The 23,154-nt window shown below is 39.7% G+C and overlaps 1 protein-coding gene across 7 annotated transcripts in view; it reads right to left on the bottom strand.

Annotated features, from left to right (window-relative positions):
* Window positions 1-513: 513 nt before the first annotated feature.
* The window catches only part of LOC105475779 (cAMP responsive element binding protein 5), a 415,489-nt gene continuing 392,848 nt past the window's right edge, over window positions 514-23,154 (bottom strand). For 3 of the 7 annotated variants that reach the window (XM_011731266.3, XM_071094974.1, XM_071094973.1), the window contains exons 8-11: window positions 22,474-22,797; window positions 17,602-17,832; window positions 8,807-8,915; window positions 2,323-7,867 (exon numbers count right to left, since the gene is read on the bottom strand). In XM_011731266.3, the coding sequence (XP_011729568.1) occupies window positions 7,704-7,867; window positions 8,807-8,915; window positions 17,602-17,832; window positions 22,474-22,797 (828 nt within the window). In that variant the 3' untranslated portion in view covers window positions 2,323-7,703. Of the gene's footprint in view, window positions 8,224-8,806; window positions 8,916-17,601; window positions 17,833-22,473; window positions 22,798-23,154 lie in introns of all 7 variants that reach the window. The other 4 variants (XM_071094975.1, XM_011731263.3, XM_011731270.3 and 1 more) reach the window with 4 other exon arrangements.

Raw genomic sequence — 23,154 nt, 5'->3', positions numbered from 1 at the left:
TCAGATATCAAGTGTAAGAGGAAAAGGAGAATGACTAAAAAAAGAAAAAGGAATAAAAGCAAGAGGAGGAAGAAAGGAAGGGTAATATCTAAAAGAATGCGTAAAAGGACTAAAACTACCCTTAGGATTCCTCTGGAGATCAAAGAAAGAACCCCAGGATTTGATTGTCTGAGAAGCCAGCACGTGATTCTTGGTTCCTAGACATGGCTGGAACATGACCTTAGGCTGCTTTTATTTCTTGACTGTTAAAATCTGCTAATTCCAAACTCACTTAAAGTGAAATTAAGTTGTATGGCCAACCCACTGTGAATGTGTTGGATTAGTGGCCTAAGTTGGGAAGTTGGATGGAAGAGGCAGTGGGAATGTAGTGCTGGTTTGGGAAGGAGAAAATCTGATCTCCTTTTGTCCATAAATAATGGTTACCCTGAAAGGTAAGCCTTGGTTTATAAGTCATGAATGAGACTGTTATCGGAAAGGGGTCTGGGTCCAGACCCCAAGAGTGGGTTCTTGAGCTCGTGCAAGAAAGAATTCAGGGAAAATCCATAAAGCAAAAGCAAGTTTATTAAGAAAGTAAAGGAATGAAAGAATGGCTACTCCATAGACAGAGGAATTTTTATGATGATTTCTTGATGATATGCTAAACAAGGGGTGGATTATTCATGCCTCCCCTTTTTAGACCATAATAGGGTAACTTCCTGACATTGCCATGGCATTTGTAAACTGTCATGGTGCTGATGGGAGTGTCGCAGTGAGGATGACCTGAGGTCACTCTTGTCGCCATCTTGGTTTTGGTGGGATTTAGCTGGCTTCATTACTGCAAACCATTTTATCAGAAAGGTCTTTATGACCTGTATCTTGTGCCAACTTCCTATGTCATCCACTGAGTTAGAATGCCTTAATCATCTGGGAATGCAGCCCAGTAGGTCTCAGCCTTATTTTACCCAGCTCCTATTCAAGATGGAGTTGCTCTGATTCACATGCCTCTGACAAGAGTATGTGAGGAATACATGTCATTACCCCCAATCCCAAATTTCATCATACAAAGGTGACATATATTATTTGCATTTGAGTGCTTTATTATATTGGAATTGCAGTGATATTAACATTTGTACAAATGCACAAAATCTTGTCTCTTCTTGCTAGAAAGAGATGTAAAAATCTGACCTAGTTGAACAGTCTTAATGAACTCATTGTCCATTGGTAACAATAAATGTGTTCACGATGCAACAAAAAGCTTAACACAAAATTAAACATATTAAATGCTGCAGCAAGTATTTACATGTATGTACCCCTTTTTTTCTCCTTCCAATAAGGAAGGTGGTTGCTTTACAAATAGACAAACACAAATGCTTTGCTGTTTACAAATACAAACAACCCCAAGTCCAGAACTTAAAGTGACAGCACCTTTTTGGGACTTCCTCTGTTAACACTTACTTTACACAGTGCTAAACTTTTTTCTTTTAATTATATTTTTGGACAATATTTATATTCCAATTGTCCTAGAACATTGTGTTAGAACTGAGCTATTTTTCTGGGCCTTTTCAGAGGATCCCAAACCCTATGTCCTCTTTAGAGAGAACATTTCAAGCTTATCTTTTCTCCAAGACAGTTCTCAAAGGCAACATTCCTTTCTCTATGAGGCAGATGTGATTTAGCAGAACTTAGAAGGGAAAAAAGTGAGTAGGTTGTATTTTTTACTGGCTGCTGGTTGGGAAGGGTCCTTTCTCTTAAACCCACTCCATTCAGCACAACTGATACCTTTCATTATCTCCTGCAGTGTCTGTGGCATTGGCATTCTAAAGGAGAAAACTAGAATCTAATGAGCTTATTGTGCATAAGATTTTAATGATGTATTTAAAGCTAATTTATTCAGCTTCCACATTCTCAGTCCTGAGGCTAAATTATTCTATTGTAAAAAATCCAATCCTATAAAGTTCTATAATATGAAGCTCAATGTAAGAATATCTTAAATGGCTTAGAAGGAGCTTTCTAGATCCTGGCTTCTAATGAGCTCTATATTGTAAGTTGGTCTAAATACAACAGTTGGTAATTATTGATTCCTTTCTGATGACAAGTTGGAAAGGTATCAGAGTGCCACTTAAGAGTATTAATCTTTTAACAAATGTTGGCAATTTGGCCTTACCCCCCACTTCAGCTGTGGTTAAATAGTTTTTTTTTTTTTTTTTTTAAATAGACAATTTATAAGGAAAAAAATATATAAACACTCTTTAAGCAATTTGGCTACAAGCATTACAGCACTGAAAAACTCCACAAGAAATAGTAAAATATTTTGAATGGACATACACTTTTTCATTTTCACAACATGACAAGCTAGGTTTTTTGTTTTTTAAATTTCTTTGTGTTTGTTTTGGTATTGAATTTTACTTGTAAGTTTATTGCTGCTGTGTCGTCTTATCCTACCTTAGATTATAATTGTGAATTAGAGGTGCTGTCCCTAATTATGTTACAAGGCAACATTGTATTTTTGAGACCTAGGAATGAAATCGATAGGGCCACTGTTCTTTCAGTGGCCTCAGAGAGTCTATGGCTAGGACAACAGTCAGATGTGCACCAGGGTGCACAAAAGAATAAGTCTCCTGGCTTATTCAGGACACTTTGGTTTGGAAGATGAGAGAAAATTCTTAAGTATAGCTTAGCTGCTGCCTCACATCTGTTGCATAATATAACATTTTTTAAAAAACATGCTATGAATAAAGGGATAAAGAGTATAAACCATATAGTGTACTGGCTCTTCTCCTTGGCATTCTTGTAGTATGCTTCACCTAGGCTGATGTGAGACACAGGTCTCAGCTGTGCTACCAATGGATGCACATAAATGTACCTGGTGCAAATATCTGTAAAGTATTTTAAATGATGCCGCTCAGAGCCTTGGAGGAGGGGTAGGGGGCATTGTAAAGGAGAGCAAAGGCAAGTTTGAGGACAGAGAAGAGGTTAGAAAGAGAGTAAGAGAAATACAAAGGGATCAAAAAGCTAAAGTGCAATTTTAAAATATAAATTATTTTAAAAGCAGAAAAGAGATTCTAAATTGCTGTTCGCATAGGCACGGTTTTATTCAAATTTAAATGGGTTGTTTCCTTTCCCTTCTCAGATATACTGCATAATGGAGCTTGAATGGCTTAAAGCTACTGCATATTGTTCGGGAAGGGACAAAAAGCACTAAGGGAGCTGAATAGTGCAAGGCTTTCTAGGAAATTGGGGTGGGGTGGAGAGAGGCAGAGATGAAGTTGTTTTTACACTTCTACAAGAAAGCTGTTCCAGTTATAGTTACTGATTCCCTTTAGCTGAACTCTGCTTCCTAAATGAAAGAGCTTACTTTAAAAATGAAAAAAGAAATAAATGTTTTAATAAAACTGTTCAGAGTGTTGATTAAAAAATAACTCACAGAGCAATAAAAATCCTTGAAATGTCTATGCACAGAGATCTAAGCAAACATTTCCACCAAATGATGGAGAATAGCCATTTGAAACCCTGAAAAATGAAAATACACACAACTATAGTAGTTTATTATGGACTAACACTTTAAAAACAAGTAGATCCTACAGAATACTGTTCAAATGGAATGTTTAAAAATAACATTTATTAATAAATATCTTATAAAATTCTAAATTAATAGATTCCTGTTCAAATTTTGCTTTGGTCCTTGAATTCCACTGTATACACACATACATACATATATATTTTCTTAGATGGTTTTTTCTTTTTTTAACCAGAAAGAAACACATTCTATCCTAACTGGATGGCTAGTTTTATAGCAGTTACTGAGGCTTAAAACTCCCCAGCCAAAGGCTTGTCTGTTACCGTAGCTGGTTTATGATTTTAATGACAAACTCGACTTACACACTAAAGTTTACTTAACAGGCAACAACCACCAGAACATTCACCATCGACATCCCTCTATCAGAATATACTCTCCCTGTTTCACTGACTACATAGGATCTGAAGAGTATTTGCTCTAAGTCACCCTAATTACTATAATATATACTGTGAGAGCACACAAACTGCTTGTCTCCCACAGGCTGTGTTAAGATTGTGACTTGCATCCATTGATGTGGGAGCAGGAGAGGGCTGAGTAGTAGTGTGACGGGAAAACATCCAACTTAACACTTGGCTTTCAAATCAGTACATTCATCCATGGCTGGGATTTTCGCTCTACTTCTCCCGGCATCGTGGATTGACAAATATGTCAAGGAGAAACAATTAAGATGTGGACACCTCCATTTAGGTGAGAGTTTACCTGGTAGAAATGCTCTCAGGTGTACTTATCTGAGTTGTTAACTCCCATCACATAAGGCAGGGGAGGTACTATAGACATTCCCAGGGAGGCTGGCAGTGACTTCAGAGACAGATCTCGCTGATCAAGAAAACCACACATGAATGGGGAGAGGCAGTGTGGCAGGATTTTCCCTCCTTAGGACAGGTGCTCTGAAGGCCATGATAATTGATTAATGAACACATGGATGGGTGACCCAATAACTGGTTGAGGGAGGAGAATGGAGTACAAAGATATTCTCCCAAATAGGCAAAAAGTGTAAGACAAGGAGGAGGGATTTTTCAGGCAGATTGATTATTCTGTTGTCTGGTGACTGATGGGCCTTTAGGTAAAAGACTTAATATTGATAAGCCATGTGTTGGATCTGACCAATGTATCTTTCTGTTTAGAATTTTCAAGAAGCACTGACAACTAGTTGGAATCTTTCATTTACTGTATTTCCATACCATGAATGAACACACCTAAAGGCCCTGAGTAGAACAAGAAGACAGTTTATTCTAATTATATGTTGAGGCCGGTTTGCTAATGTGTGTGGTTGGTTTTCCTACTTAGCATAAAAAACAGACATAATTGAGCTGTATATAATGCACATCAGTCAAACTGTCAAGTTGCTGAACGAAGACAACTCAGGCAAGTTCTTAACCGCAGAGGCTTTCAGCCTAACAACTAAATATTTCAATCAAAAGGTGGAACAGAAGTAAACTAAACCATCATTGTAACGACAGTCACTCCCTGGACATTCTGATATCACTAGTGGATTTTTTAAAAATCCATTTTATTAAGTGCTATGCATGCAGTAAAGAAAAAATTTTACTTAAAACAAAGCAAAACATAAAATAAAAATTAAAAATTAAAAAACCCAACTAAACATTTTAATGCACTCTTTTTCCTTTTGTGGGGGGAGGGGAGACAGATAGTCAGTCCTAGGGAAGAATTTTGAAATATTATTTTTGATTTCAAAACAGAGATATGAATGTTAACTTCTTTTTAAAGCTGAGTCTTAAACATTTCTTAGGAAGCCAGTCAGATTAAACCATTCAGCTGTTACTGTTGGAATTTAAAAAACAACAACTATGAATTCAGTATTTAAAATACTTGAAAATGATATGTTTGTCTAAAATATAATAGAAAATTATTTCATTTGCATTTTTTCTTTTTTTCTCTTTTCTTTTTTTGGTTTTTTTTTTTTTTTTTTTTTGCTTTTGTTTTGATTCTTCAACCATATACCCAAGTCATAAGTTTCACTGGACACTCAAAACCATCTTTTGAAAGCACTGCATACATGGAAAGATTGTTGATAAATATTGATTTAAAAAGTAAGTTATTAGATAAAACTGAAACTAGTTATATAAAAATCATGCTTCGAGACCCTCATATTTTCTTTTTTTCTCCAAAATAGATTCTTATACTATAGTGAGAGAAAAAAACACATCCTTCCCTTTTCTGAACTCTTATAAAAGCTACACCTTTTGTAAAATACTGTTCTTTTAAAACCCATGAACACACACACACATACACACACACACACACACACGTTAAGATGTCAAGCATTCAAATGGAGATGAAACACCAGCACCTGCCTAGATTGCTGGAGAGAAACATTCACCCCTGTTATTTGTGAGATGCGATATTAAAACATTAGCACAGTAGAATGGCTTGTTTCAAGGAGGCACGACTGTGGTTCAGGGACTATCTGCTTTGTATCATGCGCAAGTTCACAAAAGTTGTTGAAAATAAATCAGAATAATTCAGAAGAGGGAAGTAGGCTGGGTGCAGTGGCTCACGCCTACAATCCCAACACTTTGGGACGAAGAAGTAGGATCTTTTGAGACTAGCCTGGGCAACGTAAGAGAGACCTTATCTTTTATTTTAAAATAAAAGTAAAAATAAAGTAGCCAGGCATGGTTGTGTGAACCTGTGGTCCCAGCTACCCGGGAGGCGGAGGTGGAAGGATCGCTTGAACTCGGGGGTTGATGCTGCAGTGTTCTGTGATCTGTGATCTGCAGTGATCTGTGAAGTGCACCACTGCACTTCAGCCTGGGCAATAGGTGAGACTCTGTCTCAAAAAAAAGAAAAAAAAGAGTGAAGTAGCCTGCGCCTCATCCATGGGGTTCCTTCAGCAGTCAAAGAGTGCTGAACTGTCGTGGGAAGGCTAAAAGTGCCCCTATGGAAACACTGGGTTTTCTTTCTCTCTTTGTTTCTCCAGTAGTTAGTCTATTTTCACCCCCCCAGAACAGCAAAGCCGGTTCCATAGGCTTAAGAAAAAAAAATAATAAATCTTAGGCTATTAGCAGCTGATGATTGAACAATGTAATCCGTGTAGTGAATAGAGCCCTTCTGAATTATTATATAGTACATGGATTTTCAATGTTATAGACAGGTCATATAAAACCAGTTGCAATCCAAGGGTGTCATGTTATAGCCCCACGTCAAAATTTGGACTTTCACAATCAAGGCTTACAAAGCTCCCTTCCCTAGTGTCTCCCCAGCTGGTATTCAACCGTGCTTCACTTATAGCTAAACCACCTTTCATTTGCTCTGATTATTAAAAACATTAAATCAGGCACATTAAACATCTCCTGGTTACTATTTTGTGAAAAGCAAGAGTTGAATGAACTCCAGCTATGGGTGACGTGTAAGTGAAGCAATGGTTAGGTCCACGTTTTGGAGGTTTGCTTTTTTTTTTTTTCCTTTAAACATTATTTTCTTCTTCACATGCAATGCTAAAGGGAAAAAAAATAAAACAGAAGGAAGTCAAAATGAAGAGTAAACAGGGAGCCCAAGAAAAAGTGGAAATGGAGAAGAAAACTGGGCATTAGCAAGTGGACCAAGAGGAGAAGGAGAAGTGAAGAGACGCTCGGTGGTGTTATTTGGACATCAATGAATCTTATAATATTTTATAGTAAGAAACAAAAAGTTATGGGAAAGGCTGTGTGTTTATCTGGGATTCTGGTGACACCACAGCACAAACTCAACATGAGTTAAGATGTCAAAAGATTTTCTACCCAGTTACCTTGGATCTGTCTTACTTGACATCTAGGTATGCCTCATTTTGGCTAAAAGCTGTGGTTTAACAAGATTCAGTGTTTCAGGCAAAGGGTTGGACTGATAAGAATGAAACCATGGCTATATACAGAAAAGGTTCAGTTTATAAACAAGTAACTGGTACCAGAAAATTGGAGAAAAGCACCAAAGCGTTTCCCAAGCTGATAGATATTAATTGCATAACTCCCTTTTTTCTTATATAACTAAGTATAAAAGACAACATTTCCATAATAACTACAAAAATGAAAGCCAGTCTTTGAAGAACTGAGGAGTCTTCCAGGTCTGAGTTAATTCTAAAAATGCCCTTAAAAGAAAGGACGCATGGTACGCTACAGCTCTTCTTGGAGGCCAGGTCTGATGGTGCATTTTAAAGAATTGGATTCAGGTCTGTTCTGTGAGTGGTGAGCTGGCTGAGGGTGGAGCTTCCTACCACCTCGCTGACTGATGAGGAAGTAGTGATGGTATTATGCTGGATGACTTGTTGCTGGGAGCAAGCTGGGACAGGACTAGCAGGAGGGCTACTCTCCGGACCTAGAGAGAGAAAAAAAAAGACAACACACACACATACACACACACCAATATAGGTCTTTTTTGTATGGACTTGTGGACTTCTCAGAGAAATAGTACCGGATATTTACTTGAAATAGAAGTTTCGCACATTTTCTTCTGAAAGTTAATTTCAAAACTTTATTTTCAACTGTTGTCACAATGCTATGCCTTTCCAGTTTATATCTACAAGCAAAGCCATGCTTTCTGTATCAGTAAAATGATTTGATGTGTTTAAGTCATGGACATGTGAACTTCCCCATCTTGTCTTTTAAATAGCCATCCATATATCAAATGTGGAAAAATACTCACATGTGGTGGGAGAATCTGTGTTGCTCAATCTAAAAAATTATTTGAAAATAAATTGACCTTCAGCCATGAATCCCTGCTCCTCCCACCATCCCTATTCAACTATCATTTAACCAACTGGCATTCCAGATGCAGAAACCGGGGTCTGAAGGAAGGGATCATGTTACATATTGATAAACTGAGGTCAGTCACTAGCTTTTCAGCCTAGGGAGTAACATGCAGTGTTTCTGGAGGCACTGGATGTAATTCACCCAAGGCCTGGGTCCCAGCCCACAGATTTCTGAAGGAGACTGCTGGGCCACTGGTACTTGGGCTTCAGCTGGCTCTTTTCTTACTGGCTGCAAAATTGGAATTTGGTATTTTTTTTAATACTTCAAAATGCCAGGGAAGGAGTAGCCAGAAATTATCAGGAGGTGGTGGGCATGGTGTTGCACAGGGGTCAGGAAAAAGGGATCCCCTTGGAAGAATAGTCTGGAAGCCACTCAAGAATTCTTGTATATCTGCCTGGAAGTATAATCTACACTTTACTTTTGCTCTTTCAATCAAATTCAGTGCAAACTTAGTGGCAAAAAAAAAATTGGACACTAAAGAAAAGTGAAAAAGTCGGTGACTTACTTAGATATCCTTGTGATTCTTTCTGCATGGCTGTTATTGGGCAGTCTTTATGTGTTAACAACAACTGTTTCAGCTGGGCCACCTCATTTTTCAACATAGACACTTCATTCTAAAAGAGATGTATTAAAACCATGTTGAGAAGACCAGAGGATACAAACCCAATGCCCTGTGCACTTTCAACAACAAAACTGGCAAACTCTTCTGTTATGTCTAAATGACATCAAGAACATTATTTACTGTGGTTCGCCTGAAAGTTTGTAGCTTACCTTTAATTTGGCCCTCATATTTACCAGGGCCTTTCTGAAGAGATTAGGTTTTAACTCAAGAGCTGAACCTTATTAAAAGGCTAGACCACACCCTTAGGTGATGAGAACTGAAGCCAGGTGAGAATCCTTACTCCACACTGACTGCATGACCTTAGGTAGATAACACAACCCAACTGAGCTCCAGCAACCTCGTTATAAGATGGTGATAAGAAGAGTACAACATTATTTGTGTTACTGTGAGGATTAAATACGGTAATAGATGGGAAACAGAACAATACCCAGCACATACTAAGCACTTAATACATTTAACTATCTTAACCTTCACAAGCTCAGGTTGACATCCAACTGAGAATGTGAATATGAGGCATGCATTGGGCAGAATTATGTGGTAGGATTTGTGGCTTCCACCTGAAATGCAATCAGAGTAAGCTGACTCATCTACCATCAGATTTTCCAAAAGAAGTATGTGTTGCTCAATCTAAAAGGAGTATCTGAAAATAAATTGACCTTCAGCCATGAATCCCTGCTACCCCCACCATCTCCTACTCAATTGCTGTTCATGGGCTACTGTTGAGCAAAGCACGTCCACTTGCCTGATGCCCACTAAGCAGGAGGCATGGAAGCACATAGTGCACACGTTGGTCAGCTGCAGGTGGATGATGTCAGCTCAGGGTGGCAAGAAGCAATGAAGTTTTGGGCCATGATTGAATTAATTTGATTGAGTGCATTGATTATTTGGTCAATTTCGGTCTATAAAATACTCTTTCCCTCCTCAATATCAGGATATTGTGGATGGTGTGGGGTTTTCTTCTTATTTACTCATGTAAGTGCCTCGGATCTCTACTTTATCTATTAATAGTAATTCACAAAGGCATGCTCATAGCTTTGTAGAATAATGAACTTGGCATCCATTGTCTACAAATATAGACACAAAATAGACGGCGGCTCCGAGATGCTTCCACTTGATAAAAGTGAACTGTAAATGTAGTGCTGTCTAGAATAAGCCATTTAAAAATTGTGATCAGTAATATCCTCTCTTTGGTCAAGGTTTATTTGTGACTGCCAGGCATTGTACTTCACATGTAGGAAACTTAAAAAATGCATGCACACAGAAAAGCACGATTAACATTGCTGTCATTAAGTTGTACCTACACTTTCAATATGAACTTGGCTTTTCAGCCATGTATTTATCACCTAGGAATGCATGTTTGGGATTCCAGAAGTTACTCTAAAAAAAATTGAAATCTTTTTAAAGGAATATCTCCCATTTCTAAATTTCTTTGTGAAATACATTATAAGCAACCACATATTGAGTAATATTAATAACAAAATAATAAAAAATAATAAAACAATAACAATAATAAAAATCTCATCTACAAATCTCATCTCATTCCCTTTCTCTTCCAAACTTTATTTTTACAAAATAAAAATGACTATTTGGGAAGTTAGCCTTAACGATGAATAAATCACTTAATCAAACAAGAAAATTGGTCTTACATCTCAGAACATACAAGAAGGCAAATTGTACCTCCCAACTCCAAATGAATGTGATTGATAAGGGGCTCTGTGGAAACCAAAAGTGACTCTGTCAATTCCAGGGTCAGTGGGATAACTTACAGGACAATTTATTATTTTAGCCTTAAACACTACCTTCTTCCTCTTTGATTTTACACCTATCTAAATTCAGATGGCCTTCCTTCTTTTTCTCAAAATAGCACATATAAAAGAAAGTCACTTCTAGACCATCATATGAAGGCAATCTCTTGTCAAAAACAAACAAAAACAAAACAAGGAAACAGAGATGTGTTTATGTGTGTGTGTGTGTGTGTGTGTATTTATGTATATTTACTTCAGAAGGAATGTCATATTATTTGCATTAAACTACAGAAATAACACTTTTCTGAAATCAAAACTGCCAGACACCTTGCCCCCTGAGTAGAAGCTCTCAGCTGCAGATAATGTAGACAATGGATCTTAGAAAATGGAATCAAATTCCAGTTTCTAGCGAATCCACACTTTTCTACCTAGAAAACAACAACAACAAAAAGTGTTAAAAACAAAACTGGGTTCTCTTGCTTTCTTATACTTTTGGAAGAAAAAACACCCCCGCCTGTGGCCATCTTGGAGAGGTTGAACTTAGCCTCCATTTCTTCCCCCACTATGTCCCGGGCAGTGAAACCCTTTCTTGGCAGCATTCAATCTCCCAGGCACAAAGTGTTCATTGCCCCTTCCTTAAGAAAACACTCCGAATTCTATTCTCTGGGTTTCTACAGTTAGCAAAGAGCTAACTGCCTATGATATTTGGCATGCCCCAAACAGTTTCACAATAAATTTTTGCTTTCATAAGGCTGTTTTACTATAAAAAGAGCACCAGTCAGCACATGTGGTGCCCTGGCCTATCACCAAAACCCCATACAAAGTATATGACTTTGGTGGCATTTAGTCTATGAACAGCAAAACACTTTATTAATAAAGCAATATGTTGTAAGTACAGAGACCAAAGGCCTGAGTGTTGTGAGGGTCTGTAAAAATGCAGAACCCTGAGAATATTGAGACAGCTGACCATCATTTAAAGATATATGTGAATATGAACATATTCTTTTTTTCTTTTTTCTTTTTATAGAGACAGGGTCTTGATCTGTCGTCCAGGCTGGACTACAGTGGCACCATCATGGTTCACTGCAGCCTCTACCTACTGGGCTCAAGCAATCCTCCCACCTCAGTGTTCTGAGTAGCTGGGACTACAGACATGTGCCACAATGCCCACCTAATTTAAAAAAAAGTTTTGCAAAAATGGGGTCTAGTTATTTTGCCCACGCTGCTCTTGAACTCCTGGCCTCAAGTGATTCTCCAGCCTCAGCCTCCCAAACTGCTAGGGTTACAGGCATGAGCCACTGTGCCTGGCAGGACATATTTCTTAATGTAACATGTTAATAATTATGTTATTTAGCCATGTTATGGTGGGAAAATGAACACCAATTAATGTCAGTAGAGAAGGGCAATCAGCTTCTTGTTTATACCATATACACGTAACTACGATGCTGCAAGGACTAAATAAAGGCCTAATAACCACAGAAGCCATAGAAATTCATGGGGCAGCATCCAATAGGAAAAGGAACTCTCGCCTGAGAGTTGAGAATAATAGGGTTTGAGTTCTCAAGCTGCCATGCCAACCAAGTATAAAACACGATGGTTTTATACTTCATGTATAGAAGTAGAGAACTACTTCTCTAAGTTCCTTCCAGAAAGATTTTTTTTTTAATTCTACAAGCATTTCTGTGTCACCTTCTATTGAGAAAGCAAATTACCCAATTATCTAATGAAAGATTCAATCTTGACTTTTATTCATTACTTAACTACTTTCAATATGCTCAAATATGCTTATAATTTTGGTCTTATCTTTCATAAGGGAGCCAGTTCTATCACCTCTTATGCTTCCAAATCTTAGTAAGGCAGATTCCAAAGCAACATTTATAGTTTCATTTTATAACAAAATTTTGTATGTCCATTTATGTGTCCATATTGCTGAGACAGCATCTATGGAGCCTTCATTATATTTCATAAAGGGTCTTTGGCTTAAGAAAGGTCAAAAATCACTATCTTGGAGAAAGAAGAATGAATTGTGTGGTGAGCACATGCATAATCATCTTAAAGATTCCATAGTGAAAGAATGATTAGTATAGGAAATGCACAAATACTAGACTATATTTTAAGTAAAAACCCTTTTCAGGGGAACATAAGTGGAATCACCTTGAATTCATTTTGGAAGAGAACAACCAGATAGCAAATGTTTCAAAATGCATAAAAGAAATCAAATGTGGCCTGGAAGTCTAGTAGGGAAATAAAAACCAGGCCTTCTGGAGGCATTTTCTTACTCTGAATTACCTTGTTTTATAAATTGAGGAAAATCACCATTTTTTATTCCCCTATGTAGGTTATAATCAGAGTTTTAGGACTTAATTTAAAAGTACTTTGTAAATACAAGGTATTAATAATACGTATCGATTGTCTGGTAGAAATCAACTCTTCATCTTTTCATTTTTCTAAATGAATTTGAGTTTGCTCCTCTAAAGCAGTTAGCTGTTTAGCAATTGTAAGATCCAGTTGGACTGATCTATTTTTAAACCCATAGTTTGCCTTGGGGTGAAGCAGCACTCCATAGAGATATTCAATACTACAATAACATACTTTAAGCAAGCACTCCAACAAGTCCCTAATAGCTACATTTGCAGTGTTCAGCTTTGGGGATGTCATTATTTATACGATAAATCCACAGTGCTTTTTGGTGTAAGCAGTAGTTTGTGCCAAAAAAATAATTATCAAAATGGGCCCCACAATATACCCTCCCCCAGCTTTTTTGTTTTGGTAGATTAGCTGAGACCAGGTTTGGTTCACTCTGAAACAAAGAACTTTCAATTTGTCAAGCAACAGTTCCCATCTGGCCTATTCGCTTGCCAAGTCCCAGACCTGGGCTCATGTGTCCAAAATTTCAGCAGCAACTTAGACCATGTGTCTTTGCACTAAAAAAGAAAAGCAATTATTTCCATGGGTGACCAGATGATTTCCATATCCTCTACTGAACCCAGACGTTCTACTGAGTACCACAGCAGTTGATGAATTTAGAGCTGATCTTAGTCACTTAGTATCAGAAAAAAGAACATGGATTTCTTTGGCTTACGGAGTTTCTAAAATAAAAGACCACAAAGAAGTGGGTTAGGTCAACAAGAGACTTCCCTGAGTCCTCATTCTGCCACCTACTCATTGTGTGACATTAGGGAAGACCCCTCATTTCCCTAACCTCAGTTTCTTTCTCCATAAAATGTCAGATTAGGTGGTTTCTAATATTTTCCCCAATTCCTATACCTTTTTGGACCTCTTGGGCAGAGATGTGTTGTGAGACTAGGAAATGAAGTCTGGGAGTTTGATTTTGTTTTCTTAGGTCTGGTTTTTCCAATCTGAAATGCTGCAGCCTAACTAGAGGGTTCTATGCTGGAAAACAACTCAAAAGTGGCAGCTGGCCATCCAGACCTTGGATATTCCATTTGGCTGGAGTTTGTTTGCTTAGCACCTTCCATTTCTGTTTACTTAAAATTTGGCTCACTGGTCCAGCCTCAAGAGAGCCACCTTTTTCTTTTGACAAAGGTCCAGTGAGAGGGAAAGGGTCATTCAAAGGTAGCGGAATCTGCAGCATCCTCTCCAGCATCCCAGGGCCTGATGCAGGACACTCAGCTTCACAGAGAACACTGGGCGGTTGTGGCTTCTGTCCCTCCAAGGCAAAGCGGTGGTTGGAAAATATCAACAATTTAGTCTGTTCAGAGACTGTCCCTTTTTTGGGTACTGTTTTAACTACCAAAATATTGGTGCCTGTCACATGAACTCAGTGGGAATTTTTTTTTTTTTTTCTGAACTCAGTAGGAATTTTTTTTTTTTTTTTCTGGTTTTGGGAGCTAGAGTTCTAGTTCCTTTTTTTCCTCAGCCATTTGACTCTAAAGAAATGTGAAAAAAAATCAGTGCATTAGGGTCTAGCAAAGGGTAAATTTACCTTGTGTATTTTGTAAAAAGCAGTCATAAATACGCATATGCCAAGTCACGAACACCTCTGGCCTCAAAGTCAATGGACATCTTTACTTTCCTGGCTCTCTGCTATGATCCCTCCATGTTTGCATGCATTAGGATCACAGTCAATACCCTGAAGGAATTCTGCAAGGACTCATTTTAGTTAAAACTGATTTAAAGCCTTGGCAGCTGATATGTGCCAGCTGGCTATTTTTGGCTCCTTCATCTAAGCAGTGGTTCCTAACTAAGGCTGATTTTGCCACCCAACTTCCCTTCCCAATCACCACTAGGGGACATTTGGCAATGTCTGGAGACGCTTTGGTTGTCATAGGTGGAAGGTGTGCTCCTGATACATAGTGGGTAAAGGCCAAGGATGCTGCTAAATAGCCTGCAATGCACAGGGAACAACAAAGAATGATTGAGCCCAGAAGTCAATAGGGCCAAGATTGAGAAAACCTACACGTTTGCATCATCCTCCTGCAGACCTCAGAAATGGTGGCAAATTCCTGGGTTTCCCCAACTTCAGTTATCACAGAACCACTGCTGTAATATTTACTAGGTTCACATATACAAGAACTTTTATTTACTTAACATGTTTGTGCAAATTAACTCAATTTTGAATAATTTAGCCTTCTTACTAATATCTTTGAAATTGCAGATTTGATCTTCTAATTACATTTTTCAATACACATCAAAATTAAAATATGATTATTAATATTAAAAATGCTTGGCTGGGCATAGAGGCTCACACCTATAATCCTAACACTTTGGGAGGCTGAGGTTGGAGGGTTGCTTGAGCCCAGGAGTTTGAGACCAGCCTGGGCAACATAAAAAGACCTTGTCTCTAGAGAAAAAAAAAAAAAAATTAGCCAGGCATGGTGATGTACACTTCGGGAGGCTGAGGTGGGAGGAACACTCGAGTCCAGGAGGTCAAGGCTGTAGTAAGCTGCCCTCCAGCCTGGGCAATGGAGTGAGGCCCTGTCTCAAAAAAAAAAAGTGCTTAACCACATTCTACCTAAAAGTTTCTCAGATACTACTGTGCCTATCAGATTCTACAAGTGGTTTTAAAGGTGTTTGAGTCCAGCCATTTCTCTGGTGGCTTGACTCCCTGCAATCACATCCTTGCCAAGTAGTCAAGCAGCCAATTCTTAGACACTCCAGCAATGAGGAATTCATTCATTTATTTAACAAATGGTTACTGAGTGTAGACACTATACTATAAACAGGGGAACCCATTCATTTATTCAACAAATAAGTTACTGAGTGTAGACACCACACTATAAACAGCAGATAGATAGTGGGCGGAGGGAGTAGCAAGAGACAGTCCCAATCTTCCCGCAGCATGCAAGTTAGTGCAGGAATCTTATCTTATTTTCCTCACATCTGCTATATGTTTCGCAGTTTCTTGCTCATCATGTCTATCACAAAAAGAATGACACATTTAGGGGGAAAAATGAACATCCATAAATTATGAAATTCAGGCCCTCATACAACACACACTTTCCTTATATACTTTCAATTTGTACACTGGAAGCCCCAAGCCATCTCCATTTAATGAAACTGAATATGCAAAGGCTTTGGGGTTTGGCACCCTAACTGTTCCTTTCTAAGGATGCACAGAGAACTAGGTGTGGGAAGAAGATGAAAGTAACCTACCAATGCCTAGCCATTAACTGTTTTTTTTTTTTTTTTTTTTTTTTTTTTTTTTTTGAGACAGAGTCTCACCCTGTTGCCCAGGCTGGAGTACAGTGATGCGATCTTGGCTCACTACAGACTCTCCCTCCTGCATTCAAGCCACTCTGCTGCCTCAGCCTCTTGAGCAGCTGGGACTACGGGCCTGAGCCACCACGGAAATTTTTTTTGTATTTTTAGTAGAGACAGGGTTTCTGCACCTTGGCCAGGCTGGTCAAACTCCGGACCCCAAGTGATCCCGCCACCTCCCAAAGTGATTAGCCTCCCCAAGTGCTGGGATTACAGGTGTGGGCCACTGCACCCAGACCCCATGAACTCTTAAAGTGCAGAGTCTCCCTATGTAGGGTACTTTCCTCCCTGCCCCACTCTCTTTGGCCATTCTCTCAGCTTCTGGAAGCACTGGAGTATAATCCACAACTCTTAATGCTATCCCTGGACTGTGGGTCACATACGTGTCTATTTACTTGCCTTTTTTTCTGCTGATAAATAGTGCACATATTTTTAACATTAGAACAAATGCTCTGAACTACATCATTATAAAGTCTGCCGGAGAAGCCCGGGTACTAGAGTTTCTTCCTTTTCTCTTAGACACGCCCAGACACTTCTGGGCCTCATTATAAAATCTCCCCAGTGAAGCCATTCATAAAAAGCAAAAATTATGCAAGATTCAAATCTTGGTGAGTTGGCAAATGAGATGAAAACATGCCTTTTCTTTCAGAGCTACATAATGACCATAAACCTTTCTTTCTTTCATGTGAAACAAAAATAGAGATAATCAAGTATAAGCCAAGGCAACCCCCTCAACCTAGTGAATATAACGAACAGCTCCTTTTCAGTTGAAGGTTTATTATGGGCCAGGCACTGGGCAACTGCTTTGGAGACATTAGTTTGTTTATTCCCCCTAATGTAACAACTCTATAAAGTTATGATTCCCATTCTATAGAGGAAGAAACAGAGCGCCAGCGAGTTAAACCTAGCAAGTAATTGCTGAACCAGGGTTTGGATCTCTGTCGGATTAAAGCCTGTGCTCCTAGCCTACAACTTAGCTGGGTAGGTCCCCCCTTCTCAGAGCTCTGTGGGCAAATTGATTGAAAAACTGAACGGTTAATTTTGTTTTGTAGAGTGTCCCGGAATTAATAAAGCTCGAGGAGTGAGGCTGCGGCTCCTCTGTGGACTAAGTGTGTGGCATCACTGCTTAGGTCAACAAGTGCCTGTCGGGGCCGGAAATGCCCGCGGAGCAGAGGGCCTTTGAGTCCCGGGGAAAGACACCGTGGGCTGCACCTGAAGCTGCATGTTTGTCTGGGTGAGTTCTTCTGCTTTCTTTTCCAATGACATCACCCAGACCTTCCTCTTCTGTCTGCAGCGGGTGGCAGCTGCCCGGTTCCGTTCCAGAAATTTCCGCCGCCTCTCGTCGGGATCCTCGTCCACCACCCTTCGCCGGCGCCCCCCTGTGGGCTGGGGTGGCTGTATTGTCTGGGTTGGCTGCATCTGTTGTGTTGCTGGTGAAACCTGCTGGGACAGAGAGGGAGGAGGTGATGGGGATAGGGAAGGACGTGTTAGGTAAGGGAAGAAACCCAAGCTGATGTTGAAATGCAAAGCACAGAAAGTCTATCGCTTCAGTCAGCATATGAGACTTGCCTCCTATGAATGAAATAAATGATGAAATCACACTCAGAAAAGAAAAAGCATCACTGACCTATATATTCTGTGATGTGTTGGCAAGATATAGGAATGACTTGTGAAAAGATGTAGTCAGATGGATTTTTCCCTGACAGGCATTTAGCCGAATCATGGTAGAGGAAACATTTATTTTTCTCCTTCAGCTATTAAAAATGTTTTACTGACGGTGTGTTTAAAAACTTTAAAGTAAGGGTCAGGTGTGGCGGGAGGATCATTTGAGGCCGGCAGTTTCAGACTAGCCTGGGCAACATAGCAAGACCCTGTGTCTACAAAAAAAATGGAAAAATTAGCCAGGCATGGTGGTGCATGCCTGCAGTTCTAACTACTCAGGAGGCTGAGGTGGGAAGCTTGCTTGAGCCCAGGAGGTCGAGGTTGCCATGAGCTATGATTGTGCCACTGCACTCCAGCCTGGGCAACACAGCAAGACCTTGTCTCTAAAAAACAAAAACAAAAACAAACAACTTTAAAATAGCCAACGTATGGCTACAGGGTGAAAACAGAAAGGTCAGGGTTATTATCACAATATGGATGACTCAACTGTCATCTGCAGAAAACCTCTGAGCAGGTTGTGGGCTCCTTTCATTCTAATAGTGGTAAAGTTGTGTTGCTAACATACCTCTGGGACATCGTTGCCACTGTGGCTCCTATCAAAAGAAGCCCATGAAGCCAGGAAGGCAGGTGAAATCCTATTGTGACTCTTTCACAGTTCTGAATGCAGAGGACTAGCCGGACCTGCACACTCCACCTGGGCCTGCCTGCCCCTCAGAGGGCTCACCAGGGTGAAAGGAGATCCAGGAGAGCTTTCTAGGTGATTGGGAAGCTGGGCCTTTGAAAGCGTTAAATCGATGCCTGAAGCAGCACTGAGCCCTGTCACACGCTGTGTGTATGAGATAGTGAGAGTTGCTTGTGCATTACCATACACTTACATTAGAAGGAAATCCTAAGAGTGGCAAAGCACTTTATTAAAAAATTTTACTATGCTTATAGAGTTCTTGCAAGGTCTGTGTGAGACTCAGCAACATCTAAGGCTTAGAGACCTCCACACATACAGCTTTTTTTCTATTCATAAGGCAGACACACGGCACCTTGTGAAATTTCTACGACTGACTCTTTATATGTCTGGACACCTAATGCTTTCCCTCATGCACTTCATTCCTTCCTCCTTCTTCATTCTCAATAAAAGGCGGGTTTTTTTTTTCCTCTCCCATTTCTCAGTCACTCAGGTTTATGACTGTAATACCTATAAAGTTGTTTTACAAGAGACATTTAACCTGCAGAAATAACAGGCCAAAAGTTTTAAAAATGAAGCCCAACAATCTTTTCTACCACATTCCAGCACTATGATTGAAATCAATCAGAATGACTGTAATTGCACTAATAATGGCTACTGGTTGACATCAGTTGACTGATGGTGATATATTTTAATCCAAAACTCTATCAAACCTTCTATGACTAACTGTAAAAGAATCAGGCCCAGGGTTGAGGTTGAACTGCATCTCAGTAATTTTATGTAAAGCAAAGACATTTTCTTTTTTTCTTGAGATGGAGTCTCTCTCTGTCACCCAGGCTGGAGTGCAGTGGCATGATCTCAGCTCACTGCAACCTCTGCTGCCTGGGTTCAGGCAATTCTCCTGCCTTAGTCATCCAAGTAGCTGGGATTACAGGCACCTGCCACTGTGCCTGGCTAATTTTTGTAGTTTTTAGTTGAGACGGGGTTTCACCATCTTGGCCAGGCTGGTCTTGAACTCCTGACCTCGTGATCCACCCGCCTCGGCCTCCCAAAATGCTGAGATTCCAGGCGTGAGCCACCACACCCGGCCAGCAAAGACATTTTCTAGAACTGTTTGTTGGTGACTATTTTCCTCCTGATTATAGAAGAATAACAAAATAAATTAACTGTGTAAGGTCTTACTCATCAGAATTGCTAGTGAAGACATCATCCTTGTTATTGGCAAAGGCTTACCACTTGCCATTTCGGATGGTAATTCCTGAGCTAACTACTGCAAAGAAAAGCATTAAGAGGGAATGTGCTAACTGCTTGGATATTTTTGCCTTTAACTGTTTCCTTTTGTGAATTATGATCTCTTATTGCCAGCCCCAGACAAAACCCTCAAAGAGGAAAAGAATGTTTTCACATCTCCATTGCAGGGACTTATCTTTCAATTCTGTATCCACCTACCCTAAGTTTAATCAGTGTAACCCATGACACTTTTCGTGTGTCTTCACCCAAAGGCATAAGTGACGTGGTTTCAGGTGTAATGTAGGTTCAGGATTGGTTAAGAGAAATTCCTTGAAACCAGCACTCTACTATCACATCCTTACATGCAGGAGGAGCACAAGAAGCCAGGAGAAAATGCAAATACATTCCTAAAACCAGAATCTGTGTAACTGGTAATTATTGTTGCTTGTAATTTTATTTTTAAAGCAGAATTCTCTTGGCATAGATGCTCTGAAAATTGTGATCGAAAGTAATCAATTATAATTTCAAAAAGGCAGAATTTATTCCAAATCATCTTAGAATCTCAGAGTTCAAGGATTCTATTCCTACTTTCAGATAATCATACAATTAAGAAAAATGGCAAGATCTCAGTAATCAGCCAAGTTAATACAATTTAAAAGTGGTGTTTTGGGATACTGCCTAAATGATCTGGTTCAAATTTTAGCAAGACCAACCTGGGCTCTTTCTTTTTAGTATGCAATTAAAAGAAGTAACTGTTCATGAAGCTAATTATAATAGCAATTAACTAATTGCATATACAATTGGCCACTTACTGACTTGAAACAGAGGGCAACTGGCTAATTGGTAATTAGCTAGTGAATGGCTTTTATATTCAAAGAATTGTTATATAACTTGCCTGTGAAATAACTTGCCCACAAAGGTGACCAAACCTTGATGTTCTTGTTTCCTTATAAACTAAGTACCTATGTGAATCAATTTGACCATCGTTGACTTTGTAGTTTTTTTTTTTTTTTTTTCCTTTCTAAATACATGTTCTAGTATGGCATTTGACTAAAAATGTGACCAAAAAGGTTCTCTGGGTAACGTTTGATTGCTATACAATTTGCTAAACTTCTATTATTTTGGTTTGGAATAACATATTTTGAACACTGTGCCAAGGGCTTTACAGAGATTCTCTTATTTAATACTCATAAGAGCCTAGAGTTTAGTCTACTATTACCCAGCCCCATTTTACAGATGGAAAAACTGAGGGTTGGAGAGGTTAATCGTTTCTGTTCACAATCACACAGTGAGGAAGCCAGGAAAAAAGTTAAGGTTATCTCACTCTAATGCTCGATTCTTACTCACAATGTAGAACACCTCTAAGGACCTTGCAAAAGACAGTTTATCTAATAAATAGCTTAGAGAGTTGCTTGTGCCTGATCCATTCTGTGGATGGCTGTCCAGGTTTGGTGCACGTTAATGGAGGGGGGCTCAAGAGTTCAAAAAGCTGCCTGGTGTAAGGTCTCGTCTCCAGGGGCAGATGACAGAGGAGACGGTGAACAAGTGTTATTTGATGGTTCCACGCTTCCGACACCCTTCTGATCCAGCTGGTTGGAAGCTGGCAGTGTGGACTGGGTGGAGGGTATGGATGAAGGTCATTCTGCTTGAGGATCCAAAGTGTCTAGGCCCAGCCATGCTCCTGGACATGCCCTTCATCCACTTACTAAAACTCACTCCAGTACAGGACTCGCCTCTCTTCTTGGCCGTGGGTGACATAACGTCTGCCTGGTCCCCCAACCCTCTTTCAGTTTTGTCTAAATGCTGGCTTTCTTTACAGCCACTCCTTGTGACTCTCCCCCACTGGGATTTGGCCTTTCTCTTGGTCTGATCATCTACAGAACTTGGCTCTCTTTCTGTTCCCTCCAACGCATTTCTCATTCAGGGGGATGAGTCACCTCTCTTCACCATTTTCACAGCACCTTATGCCCTAGCATCCGTGATGGAGCTTCTTTGTCTGCCTTGAATTGTTACTCTTTAGATTTTTTAACATTCACTGTTACTCAGAAGATTGCCTGTTGTATTTAACTTCCATTTTACAGGTGACAAAATTCAGTCTCTATGATGTTTTAAAACAGCAGCTAGAACCAGGGTTAGAATTAACTTGTTTTTCTCATTCTTAATTCACATCTTTCTTCACAAATTTAAGTTCTTCCTAATCCATCGATTCATATTACTTTTGGGAGGGGCTAACTTTCTGACACACTGCAGAAATAGATTTTGGAGAACTTAAAGTTTATACTTGCCCTTAGAGACTAGACCTGATATTATTTAGTATATTATTTATAGAAATTATGATCTGGTAGGGTCTTATGGGTAAGGGTTGCCTCCTAGGAGATAAACAGAGCTCCCTAGAATGTGAGATAGAACACCTGGGCTTGTCAAACAAGATTGCTGCAAATGACCCCAGCATTAGAGCTTGCACTGTTAAGAAAGAGAATAAGAAGGGGAAAGAGATCACAGAAAAGGTCTACCTGTGCTTGGTTGCCGGTGTGCAGGGGCGGATGTGGCGAGGTCTGGTGATGTGCTGGGTGTGCATGAAGGTGGGAATGGGAGTGGTGATGTGGATGGTTCTGCTGGTGATGGGGTTGAGGGTGAGGATGGTGCGCTGGGTGCTGGTGCTGGTGTGGGTAAGGGTGGTGGGGTGGCAGTGTCTGGTGCTGATGTGGGTGCGAGTGCATGTGATGGTGTGGCGTCTGGTCCTGCCGGGAGCCCATCATCTCCATCATGTGTCCCATGGTGTTCATGTTCCCATTTGACATGGCAGCAGGGTGGTGAGTCAGTGCAGCCTTCAACCTCTGAAACAGAACAAAAGGGAGGAGAGGGAACAACTGAAGTCAGTCATGTATATGATAGAGATTTAAAAGCAAAATGACTCACATTTTCAATTCTATATTTTAGATACTATTGTTAATGTTTCCTACCAGTAGCTATCTTGCTACCAGTACAAGATAGCTTTTGTATTAATTTCATATTTTCTTACATATTGTGGTCATTAGGAGGGTCTATGTCAGCCAAATAGGTTAATTCAACTGTCAAAGCCAATGGACAGGATATCCTATCAAGAATTACACATTCTACTAAAAGGTATTTCCTATTATCCAATCATGCATTATATCGTATCTACAACTGAATGCAAGCATACACCAAAGAGC

Source organism: Macaca nemestrina, chromosome 4, assembly GCF_043159975.1.
Source record: "Macaca nemestrina isolate mMacNem1 chromosome 4, mMacNem.hap1, whole genome shotgun sequence".
Lineage (NCBI taxonomy): Eukaryota > Metazoa > Chordata > Mammalia > Primates > Cercopithecidae > Macaca > Macaca nemestrina.
This window is presented reverse-complemented; position numbering and strand designations above follow the sequence as displayed.